Source organism: Chelon labrosus (assembly GCF_963514085.1).
Source record: "Chelon labrosus genome assembly, chromosome: 6".
Lineage (NCBI taxonomy): Eukaryota > Metazoa > Chordata > Actinopteri > Mugiliformes > Mugilidae > Chelon > Chelon labrosus.
Genome location: NC_140342.1, coordinates 24,183,905 through 24,196,559, shown reverse-complemented (window position 1 = coordinate 24,196,559; position 12,655 = coordinate 24,183,905). Strand labels below are relative to the sequence as shown.

Sequence of the window (12,655 nt, the reverse complement as noted above, 5' to 3'; positions counted from 1 at the left end):
AAACTGTAGAGGATGCAGTAAATGGTTCCTAGAAAAAAAAATCACATCCTGACATCAGAGGGATTTTTGGATCAGATAAAAACATAGTTTGTCCTTTTTTTTTTTTTCAGCCTCTAAATGTTAACGTGGAACTAGTTTTCTTAAAAGTTTCACAAAAGTTCATGTCATTATGAGATGGCAGCTAGCAAACTTATTTGAAGTCCTATTAAAAGTGACAGTGTTGTGAGAACACATGATGAACCTCTAACCCTCCAGAGTTCACACCTCTGTCCGGGTGAGAATCAGTCACTCTGTCAAAACACATCTTTTTTTTTTAAATCTCATCCGTGTGGTTTCTCCTCGCAGGCCCGGAGTGTTCCAGGAACTTCACGGCTCCCAGAGGCGTCATCAAGACGCCGGGCTTCCCCGAGAAGTACCCCAACAACCTGGAGTGCACCTTCATGATCTTCGCCCCCAAGATGTTGGAGATCGTGGTGGAGTTCGACAGCTTCGATATGGAGCCCGACACCACGCCCCCGCCGGGCGCCCTCTGCCGATACGACTGGCTGGAGATCTGGGACGGCTTCCCTGCAGGTGAGGGGGTGTGGGGGGAGTTTGGTTGAAGCTCGGGAGGCTGAAATATGAGCTCAGGCTGAAAAAGGGGAAGGAAATAATTCAATAGGAGATGACGTCAACTTATGCAAACAGATTTGAAAACAGATGTTTTTTTTTTGGTTGAACTTCAAACATGGTGATTGCAAATGATGTAAGCGCCTCAAGAACTTGGAATAAAGAATTACAAAACATGAAACATACTATAAATACACAAAATAAGTGCATAGGGACGAGGCGGAGGAGGAGGAGTTGAGGGGAGGGATGAAGGCGTGGAGCTGTGAATCAGCGGAGAGGAGAATGAGGAGAGCTGGGCCCGAAAACAGAGACATGTGGAGCTGAGAGGAGGAGGAGGAGTGAAGAGAACAAGGGATGGACGTCTTCCCTGACGGTGGGACGAGTTTGGATTGAACAATGGGAAATAGGTGGAGAAAGGTGCAGATGCAGGGGAGAAGGGAAAGTGTGAAGGGCTCATAAGGTTTCTTTCATATTTCTCTGCACCTTTGTCTTTCGCGCCAGGGAAAGATTAAAATCCTTTCACTAACAAATAATTAAGTTATGCTCAGAAGTTTATTCACTGGCGAGATCAAACCAAAGGGAGGCAGCGCAGAGAGATGAGAGTTCGGTCGAAGCGAAGCGTGAATGTTGTAGCTGGCGGATGGTCCTCGGGTGTGGAGGAAACCAGGAAGTGAGAGTCATAGTGATGCCGCCGTGTCTCACGAAGCTTCGGCTTCTTCCGCCCTTCAGTTCCTGTGCTAAAAGATACAAAAAAAAAAAAAAGAGGAAGCAAGAAGTTAGAATTTGCATTTAGTGATTTACAGTCTAATCAAAAGATCTTGAAAACAAAATCAAATAAGTGGTCGGAGCTGTCGCCTCACAGCAGATAACAGACTGAATATGTCACAGGTGTGAGTGTGAGTGTGTGTCTCTCTGTGTTAGCCCTGGGATAGATTCATACAGCGATCAGCCACAACATTATGACCACTGACAGGAGAAGTAAATAACATTTAAACCATCTTGTGACAATTCAGTGTTCTGCTGGGAAACTTTTGGACCTGGCATTCATTCATGTGGACGTTACTTAGACATGTACCACCCACCTAGACCAGACCAGACCAGACCAGACACCCCCACCCCATAGCAATGACACTCCTTGATGGCAGCAGCCATCCCCAGCAGGATGCAGCCTGACACAGGAACAAAAACGGTTTAGGAACAACTCAAAAAAAACATGGAGAACAGCACAAGGTGTTGACCTGGCCTCCAAATTCACTAGATCCCAGACTGATCAAGTATCTGTGGGATGATCCACAGAGGCCCCTCCCCTCAAATTCCCCACCGCTAACAACATCCTGTTACCAGACACCACAGGACACCCTCAGAAGGTCCATGTCCGTTCTCTGATGAGTCACAACAAGGGAGATCTACACAATATTAGGAAGGTGGTCGTAATGTTATGACTGATCGGTAACATTAATGGTAATCATTTGTTGCTTCAAGCTCATCCTTGCGTGGATGTTCTTGAAAGCGAGCTCACAGCTTGCTCATTGTTCCTCCACCAACAGCGTTTTTGGAAAACTGCTTCTCTCTCGCACACATTGACCGACGTGGACGCAACCTGCTCTACCCTCTGTTCACACTCCTCCCCCCTCCTCTTGGACGGCGTTCCTCTGCGTCCATTGTTGTCTAATTAGCTGCAGATACTAGAGGGAGCTGCATACCTCGGACGGGGCCTGTGCCGCTCTGCCAGGATGCCCACAATACTTGCCTCTGTGTCCCGAAGCTTTGCCTGATCATTATTATTATTACTGCCAAGGAGGAGACGGGCACGGGAACACGAGGGACACAAGGCCTGGCACAGGTATACAGACTGCGACGTACACTTTTAAGGCCGTGCCAGCATGCATACCGTGCCAGGGCTTTTCCTGTCGGATGTTTGTGTTTGTGTGTGTGCGCTCACTCAGGTGTGGGGGGTTGAATGTTTTCCTGGGCGAACACGTGCGTCAAAGCAGATAACAAAGCTCCTCTGCAGCGGGGGTTAAGAGCGGGACGCGGTTCTTCATCCCGTCAAACGCGCTCGCAAACATTCCCATCGTGCACTGTGTTGTTGTTCATCAAAAGGAGATGATCTGACCGGTTTTAATGAGACAAGCAGACATCAAACGCTTATATCGCCAGTGCTTTTTCTTCTTATCTGTTTGATTCTCACTACAAGGTTTCTGCAGTTTCAACCACATTTCTTTCATTCCTTCATTAGTTTCTGGCAAATTTGTGCAAATTAAAGCCACGAGATGCGATCAAAAGCTGAATGAACCTTCAAGCTTTTAGATATTTTTATATTCTGGTGCTTGAATCTCATTGCATCAACCCACAGCCTCCCAGCAAAATCCATTTCCCCGCTCCACCCTCCGATAAGGCTGGAGCGGTTCAAAATGTAATCCGTCACAGATTGACGACTATACCTGCTTTAAACTGTAACCGATAAACGTAATCCATCAGATTACAGAGGATCGGCGTTCCGGCGTGCGACCCGCTTCCTGTTTTCTTTTTGGCTGCTCTGCCTCCGAAGCTGGAGGACATTTATTTGTTAGGAAATATTGTGATTTTGTGAGATTTCCTGTACGCTGCTCCTTGAGTCCTGGAGAGACGCTGCACAGATATGGTATCTCCACCAAACAGCAGCGCGTTGTTTCTCATAGATAAGAACAGGATGATATTTGGTCTCATGTTTTACTTTTAGCATCCCTTCCCTGCAAGATAAATCAAGCGTGTCAGATTCTTTGAGAACTGGACTTGTTGTGTTTCTAGAAGATGTTTCAAATCCATAGGGTTTAATATGACGTCGGTCCACCCTTTGAAGCTATAACAGCTTCAACTCTTCTCTGAAGGCTTTCCACAAGGTTTATTAGTGTGTTTATGGGAATTATTGACCATTCTTCTAGAAGTGCATTAGTGAGGTTCAGACACTGATGTTGGACCAGAAGACCTGGCTCACAGTCTTCGCTCTAATTCATCCCAAAGGTGTTCTATTGGGTTGAGGTCTGACTGGAGCAGGCCAGTCAAGTTCTTCCACACCAAACTCTCTCATCCACGTCTTTATGGACCTTGCTTTGTGCACTGATACTCATTCATGTTGGAACAGGAAGGGTCCATCACCAAACCCAAACTGTTCCCACAAAGTTGGGAGCATGGAATTGTCCCAAATCTCTTGGTATGCTGAAGCATTCAGAGTTCCTTTCACTGGAACTAAGGGGCCAAGCCCGGCTCCTGAAGAACAACCCCCCCCCCCCCCCCTCCCCCCCCAAACCAAACTTCACACTTGGTACAATGCAGTCAGGCAAGTACCGTTCTCCTGGCAACCGCCAACCCAGATTCATCCATCAGATTGTCAGATGGAGAAACGTGATTCATCACTCCACTGCTCTAGAGTTTGGAGGTCTGTAGCTATTGACTCTGCAGAAAGTTGGTGACCTCTGTGCACCTATGCGCCTCAGCATCCACTGACCCCACTCAGATGTTCGAACTGAAGTATCCACTTGGATGATAGTGAAACATCTTCAAGTAAAAACAAAGTCCAATTTTAATCAGTTTTCAGGCTCAACTTTAGCTTAATTTGACTAAACCTAAAAATCATTAGGTGTTTTTACTTATATCAGTATTATTTGTCATGATTTGTCAGGTAACGCTCGCTGACGTCACTTCATTGCGACATTTTTACAGCTTTGAAAAAAGTTTATCACGTCCATATTTTAAAAATTTTGAATAATTTCTGAATAATTTTTCCTATTTAAACGCAACACACTTTCCTTTGCTATAGGTCAACTTTTTAATTTAAATTTTTTAATTTTAATTTTTTAACACAAACAATTGGTACAGAACATGTACAAAACATGCAAGATTATGTACATGTGTTGTTCTAATATCAGTAATAGGTATTAAGGTTATGATAATGGTGTTAATAGTATAATTTGAATAATTCAGTATACAACCAGTATATACTAGATAGAAAGGCCCAGAAAAACTGTTGGATATTCAATTTTCTGTCATGAATTTACATTAATTTGGTTTAAATTGATGTATTTATCCTTAATATTAATATTAAGTGGAAGTTTTCTGTGGAAAAAATAGACAACAGGGATTTCTGGAAATAAAATGCATTGAGTTTTTCAATGACTAAACAAGAAAGGATGGATGAAAATAGACGAAAGCCTGGGGGGCAAATGTCTCGGGGACTGGTTGTCTCGTTTGTTTAGCTTCAAAGGTCACAGTTTTCCCATTTTACATGAACGGAATATTTCCGTTTGGTTTTTATCTTTCTGCAGTACTTCCTTCCTCTCACATCTCAGAGTCTGATCATCTGAGAACGAACCGCTCTATTTTCACGAAGGTTACGGTTGTCCTTCATTTAGTTGCAGGCAACTTAAATCTTAAATCAGAGATATGACGTCAAAAATAAATACAAACTATCCATCTCTTTACTGTACCTGGTCTGTAAATCACAGCATTGGGAGAATAAGTGTCAAAACAATACGTGGTGGATATGATACCTGCCGTCTCACCTTTATTCTTGTCTCAAAGGCGTCATGTCACTCGTGTGAGGCGAGAGACGGTAGCTGACAGAAGACCAGCTGCTAACTCGGTTTGATCAGAGTCGTCTAAAGTGTAAATCTATTTTCAGACTGGAGTTCTGCAAAGATGAACTTTTTGCTCTGAGTCAAAATAGGGACAGCGAGGGCAAGGGGAAGGGATAAAGTGTTGAATAAAAGCAGTAAAATATGACTTACATCCTTTCTCCCTGCTACCCATCCTCTTCCCTCTTCCCTCCCCCCCCCTCTTCTTCCCCCCTCCTCCTCCTCTCAGTGGGTCCTCACATTGGCAGATACTGCGGCCAGAAGTCCCCGGGCCGAGTCATCTCCCACACCGGCATCCTGTCCATGATCATCACCACCGACAGCGCCATCGCCAGAGAGGGATTCTCCGCCAACTACACCATCCGCGAGAGGAGCCTCCCCCCTGGACACGAAGATGAGGGTGAGCAGCTGGATGAGTGAATGTGGGGATGTCACGCGGCATTAGGAGAGACTGCGGCTCATTTATTCCCTCACAGAGAACACCAGACGCTGGAGCCGAGCCCTGCAGCTCGGCTTCCACCGGAGTGTCCTTGAGCACGATGCACAAACTCCTCAGCTTCTCTGTGACCTCCAACCTCTGTGTTGAAAACGAGACGAGGAGAAAAGGGAATATGCAGCAGAGATAATCATGTTTGCTGGATTTAGACAGCTTTGCACCGCTACACAGCATTCACTCATGCTAATGCATCTTTTTATGTTATAAATTTAACTCCGGACTCGGCAGGGAGTGGGGGGGGGGGGGGGGGTAACTAAATATTTGTGAAATGAACAAGTTTCGCTGCAGATAATGCGTCATTTAGAGGCTGCGTTTCGGTGCCCCATTCACTTCCACTATATGGATATACGCAGATCTAAATATCTCCCAAAGGAATACGAATTACACAGAAGTTATATGGGTGAGTAAACGACCGTATTTTATGCCAGAAATATGGTCCAGGTTGTGAAAAACAGTAGTTCCCCTTTAAGGAACTGCTCTGAACTTGTCTTAGGTTTTACGGCAAATTCAAGAACAAAAGAAGTTGTTTTCTGACAGATAAAACCAAATTCTTTCACCTCCACCGTATTCGTGACCTACAAATATCAGAATCGAGATCTAAATCAAATCACAGAGGAGATTCTTTGTCGTGCTCCGTTCCTGTTCTTCTTTTTTTCCACGTGAACACGTTTTAAAAAGGAGGCCGTTGACTTCTCTGACCTCGTCGGAATGCCTGTAGAGATTTAAGTTATGTTGGAAACGGTATGGTTGTTGCACTCTGGTAACCTCGACCTCGCTCACCCCGCTTTAGGAATGTGTGCGTGTTTTCAGAGGAGAGTTTCTGCGAGGTATCGGGGTACTGGGGGGGCCACTTTGGGAGAAATTAACATTTATGTTTCGCGGCTCTAAATTGATATTTAAAGACTTGTTTTAAGATTTAGGATCCACATGGAGGAGACGGTGGAAACCCAAAGGGGGAGGAGGGGGAGTCACAAAACTCACTGTCAGCGAGTGATTTGTAAGTAGGTTTAGCAAAAACATTAGAGAAGAAACAGAAGAGAAACCAAGAAGACACAAGTTATGAAGGAGTCAGGGCATCATAAAAGCGGGGTTGCGTATCTTGTTTGCGAGAAAGGTCCACATGGAGGGTGACTTCTTGTGGTGTGGAGGTTGCAACCTCCAAATTTTTCCATAAGATCTGAGTTCACGAGTTATTTTGCATTTGCGGACATTTCCAGAAATTGGATGGATTAGATTTTATCTTTGCATTTACTACATTAAGTCACTCGGCCGTTTGCATGTTAATCAAATCATGTAGTGTTAACTTTATAAACTCAAGATGCTATTTATTTCTTTGGATGGTATTTCCATCGGTTTGACCGACACGTGAGGAAATGAAAACTCAAATATAGCCAGAACAAGAAGTTAATTCTAGCTGAAACCTGTTTTCCTTTGAATTTTACCATCTGAGGAAATGTTGTTCAAAGTCAAACCTCTGCTTTATTGTAAATTCTGCCATATGTGCAGCTCATACAGAGGACTGGAGTTGCGTCACTCTAAGATTCAAGGTGCAAGAAGTCCTTGCACAAGCTCCTTCATCGTTTCGCATTTCTTATATTGAGTTGCTCAACCGTTAGCATGCTAAACCGTCTAGATGCCAGCAGACGTACAGCAGCTGCCGAGTGTTTTGTGTACACGACTTCCTGTGTTGTAACCAGGAGCTCAGGAGTCTGTCTGTGCACCCCAGCTCATGGGAAGGACGAAATGTGGAGACGACCCATGAATCTTTCAAATAATGTAAATGTCTGTAGTGTTTGAGTGAGTGGGTGAATGCTACAACTGAAGAACCAAACAAAACCGAAGAAGCGAGAGAGAGAGAGAAACTGCTCAGACACCTAGAGATTAGCTATCACATCAACCCAGGCAGCAGTCATCACTCCTAATGAACCACTCGACGAACACACAAACAAATGAGGAAGTAGGTCTTGAGGCCTGGACGCCGCCACAAGTCCTATTTGTTTAAGTACACAGCTGCACAAGAACCGTCCAAATGCCCTGATGTGTTGATTTTTTTTTTTTTTGCAAGTTGCATCAGGAGGTAACTTGTGTGGACTTGCTACAGCCGGAGTATCCCAGAACTTGCACTTTGCAGTCATCCCTCCCGTCCTCCAGAGTCGAACTTGTCCAGTCCGAAGCTGGTATCGATAAACGCAAATTAAAACCAAACATGAATACGATTAAAATAACTTTTGGTTTTGACACAGGAAGCCTTGTACACAAAACTCTTGGCGCTCAAGTGATAGCATCAGCTGCAAGTCATGGGAACTCTGTTGCTAGGCAACTGCCGGCATCCCGAAGCCTCCGGGGCTAACAGGTTAGCATGCTAACGACAGGGTAACGTAATGTAGGAAATGCACAGCCTCAGAGATGTTGTAAAATAAAACATAACATAACAAAATAAATATTCTGGAGCTTTATATATTTATCAAAAACTCAAAATTTTCGGCTTGTAAAATTTTACCTACATTTATTCACCACTCAGTCTCCTCACACATGTGAATCACTCATTTCACCAGAGGGGTCAAAGTCATCCTCTTCCAATTTTTTATTTACTTATTTATTTATTTATTTATCCTCCTCTCTCTTGTTTGTTTTCGCCGTGGGCGTAAGATGTGGGTGTCGTCGGCTCATATGTGCGTGTGCTGTTGCTGCGCTATCTGATGCTGATGGTGAGCGTCCATGACAATGCGATAACACATGGATGATGAGGCCCTTACATGTGTCCGCTTTATCTTTCTGTTACTGCGTGCGCTTTTAGGAGATAAATCTGTATCTCTGCTGTTGTTCAGGATCGCCGAGAGCAGCTCCGGGGTTAGACAAAGCTGTAATTATGCTGCACACACACACAGGGAGGCAATTACTTTGCCCACAGACCCCCAGCTAGGCTCGGTAGATTGAATTAAAGCCTTCTGTAGAGTTTTTACAACCACTCTGATGCTGTAAACTGTGATTCCAGAGCAGAGGTGCGACCCTTAGGGCGTAAGCCGGCTGGTGCCCGGGGGAAATATTTTAAAATAGATCAATGATTTGAAGATTTTGAAAATCATGCTAAACATTTGTAGATTTCGTACTCCAACATTGCTCCTTTCAGCCTCTTAAAATGTTCAGAAAGAACCGTCCTCTTTGCTACAGAGGAATCAAAAGCCGACGTCCTGCGGTGAATTTACGGCCGTCCCTCTCCGCGGGGGCCTTTGATCAGCCCGAAACCTTCAGCACGGGCGTCAGGTTTTTACGTCCTCTCCATCTTTTCACACCGAGGGGGGACGAGGCTGATGTCTGTCCCCGTCGTACCTGCTGTGAAGGGGACACCCAGGGGTCGCCTGGTGAATGGAAATAAGAAAAGAGCAAGTTTCGTGGCTATTGGGAGCCGGGGGATACCGGATACCGACGCATCAGCTGGACGAGAGCGTTTTCTCATTGTCTAGCTGTAGTTTGTGCTGTGCCAAGAAAACAAGCTCTGAATTGGAGGATTTGGGCCTGAAATTTGTTATATAAAAAAAAAATCTCTCTGCAGCCGCTGTGATGTCGCAAGAAAACTTTCTCCCCTATTTATTTGTGGAACTTGGAATGATGTAGTGTGTTTGTGTCAGTCTGGCAGACCCTGTGTCTCCAGACAGCCCTCCCACACACACACACACACACACAAACACACACACATTTCCTTCTACCTCCCCCCGCCTCCCTCCCTCCCTCTTCCTTCCCCCATTCAGCTCCCCTGCTGTTAGAGTGGACTCTGCTGCCTCAGAGATACAGACATGTAGCTCGATTCTGTCCAAGAAAATACTGTTTTTTTAAAAGTGTTTTATAACAAGAAGGGATTGCAGAATATTTCCTCTGTGCATTGCATCATCTTCCTGATAAAGATTAAAAAAAGGAAACTCCTCTGTGCACAATAAGGCTGCAGCTAATCAATCTAAAGATAATTGACTCTGATTAATCATCTTTAAAATATTTAATCTGAAGATTTAAAAACCAAAATCCGTTAAATTTGCAGTAATGTAGGGCAAAGCTAACCTTGGAGAATGTGCAACTCATTTTCTAAAGACAAGCTCGTTAGTAAAAACAAGCAGGCGTTGCTCAAATTATTCAACAAACTGAATTATTTGACGGATTTAATTGTGAACTAATTACTAATAACCTTCTGTTCCCTGTAAATTTACTCATCTTTGGTTTTCAGATGGTTTTGGACACACATTATGCACCATTTAACACTACTTTTGTAATATTTTATACATTAAATCCTTGAAATAATCTAAAAGTGAAGTAAAGTTTATCTTAGTTTTTTTGGTGGGATTGAGCTTTACATGTCTGCACATAGAGGACATTGTGCATGTATGGCGTACACTTAGACACTTAGATAGACTTTATTGATCCTCGAGGGAAATTGATTGGTCACAGTAGCTCAGTAACACATAAAAAAAACAACAACACTAAAACACTCTTGAGAACCACAAGTAAAAATAAAAATAGGTGAAGACAGTTAAAAAATAAAATAATAAAATACTTTTAAAAAATAAAATAAAAGTAAAAATATAGTAAAATAAAATAAATTTAAATAAAATACATTTAAAATAAATTAAAATAAAATAAGCAAAACTTGGATAAAATTTGTACAAGAAATAGAAACAGAAGTAAATATATATTATATACACAGGAAGGTGTAAAATGGTGTAAAAAGGTGCAGAAAGGTGCGTTGTTGTACAACTGGACTGAGAATGGTATGAATGACATCCTGCCACATCAATGTATTGAGCTTCCACCAGTGCAGGGAGCAGGGATCGACGGCTTTGCAGTGCATGTGGTAGACTAATCTAATCACACGTCCACTACTTTCTTGCCTGACTTGCACAGAAAACTAAATTAACTTGTTTTTTTATTATTATTATTATTATTCTCCAACATAGATTTATGACTGCAACTTTAGGATCCAAGGTCCAGATTAATTCAGCCATTAGCCTTGACGGCATGAAGAGCAAAATACCGAAACTCAGCTCATCCAGCTAATGATGTGTGTAATAGACTTTTTAAACTCTTATTAAACAGGATGTCGGTGTCATTTTGACAAACAAACCTGTCTCTTTGTGACCTGAACATTATTTATGTGCATGAGAATTAATATATAGTTTTTTATGTAATTCTTTATTTTTAACATTTTCCACAACGTTGAATAAAGAACACGGAGGTGGTATAGTTTGGGTATTAGAAAACAATTTGTCTGAAGTCTTTCTGTCTTTGGCAGATTTCACTTGTATGGAGCCACTGGGCATGGAGTCGGGGGAAATTTCCTCGGAGCAGATCACCGCCTCGTCCCAGTACAACTCCAACTGGTCGCCCGAACGCTCTCGCCTCAACTACCAGGAGAACGGCTGGACGCCCTCAGACGACACCGTCAGGGAGTGGATACAGGTCAGTAATGTTTGAACGTGTTTTATATTAATTAGGTTCATTTGAAGGCTCAATATGAGAATAAATATATAATAAAATGTTATAATTACATACATAAACATGAGAGTTTACATGCTATACATTTAATACTACGTACATCCACTTTCATTTCCAGTCACTCTGGATTGGAGCAGCGGAAATTATGTAATGCTGGCTCTTATTTTTAGAGTCTGATCTCAAAATGAAAGTATCCTCATTTCCCAGTGGAAAAACTGTGTTTGCACTTGACGGTACCGCTGAGATCTTGCTCACATCTGGTCTGAATATTGTTCACTCATTTGTACCACAACTCTGCACGTTATGGGCGACACTAGATGTGGGTGAAAAATAGAAAAAGCCAACTTGCATTATTCAGTGAAGCCTGCCTCTCTAGCAGAGTTGACATTTTTTATCGTCATTGTGAAGTCTGACATAGCAGCGGCATGCAAACAGTGAAACCAGAAATAACACATTCTTGTTTTTGAAGTTCTTATCCAGTATGTTTTGAGGAGGACAAAGTTTGCTTACCACCGGGTTTGCTAAGAAATGTTTTGTTAACGGTTTATTATGGGGATTTTATGAATTATCATTAACTTGTGTGCATTGAATCTGACTTTCACGCGGCTAGCATACAGCTACTTAGCTTGAAAAGGCTAACTACGTTTTACGGAAACACGTTTTTTCATCGTTATGACTAAATGTGTTATTTTATTTTATTCTAACATTTAATTCATCAGTTACACAGTGTATATTTTGCAGTTACATAAAATCAAATTAGCTCTAACTAGCTTGTTATCTCGTCTCTAGCTAGCATTAGCTCTCTTGCGCTAAGAAGAATGTGGTTCAGATTTAGCTGACGTTGAAGGAACTAGACTCTGAGATGTTTAAATTCCTCTTGGCGCTCTGTTATCACTAAATGTGTTATTCTGTTTTATTATAACATTTAATTAATCAGTTGCACAGTTTGCAGTATTTTGCAGGTAAACAAAATAAAATTAGCTTTGCCTAGCTTGCTGTCTTGTCTCTAGCTAGCATTAGCTCTCTCTTGCGTTAGGTTTTTACTCATTTTTGTTGTTAACACACATTTTACGCTAGTTTTTACATATTACACTGTAAAATCTATTAGGTCTATAGTCAACTTGGTGCAAATATTTAAGTACTGCCGTTTGCAGCTCATCACATTTAGCTAAAGATTACAAGAACTGGGCTCTGAGCTGTTTAGATTCCTCTTTGAATCATCAGACTAGATAAAAACTTCCTTGCTCACTTAAAACTGGGATTGTTGTTAGTTACACAATCCAGATGTTCTTCATCAAAATACCATTAAATTGTGTCAGTTCAGGTGTGAAAATCTGACTTTTAAACACAATTAGCATACAGCTACTTAGCTTAGTTAGGCTAATTATATTTTAGCCAAGTTAGTTCACTTGTTTTTTTCTTCATCATGACTAAATGTGGTGTAGTTTAGTTTTGC

General features: G+C 42.3%; 1 protein-coding gene across 1 annotated transcript in view; it reads left to right on the top strand.

The window, feature by feature from the left end:
• LOC311489118 (neuropilin-1a-like) overlaps positions 1-12,655 on the top strand; it is a 79,504-nt gene that overhangs the window by 32,675 nt on the left and 34,174 nt on the right. The window contains exons 3-5 of the mRNA XM_084546064.1: positions 346-573; positions 5,452-5,622; positions 10,997-11,163. Coding sequence (XP_084402190.1) covers positions 346-573; positions 5,452-5,622; positions 10,997-11,163 — 566 coding nt within the window. The remainder of the gene's footprint in view (positions 1-345; positions 574-5,451; positions 5,623-10,996; positions 11,164-12,655) is intronic.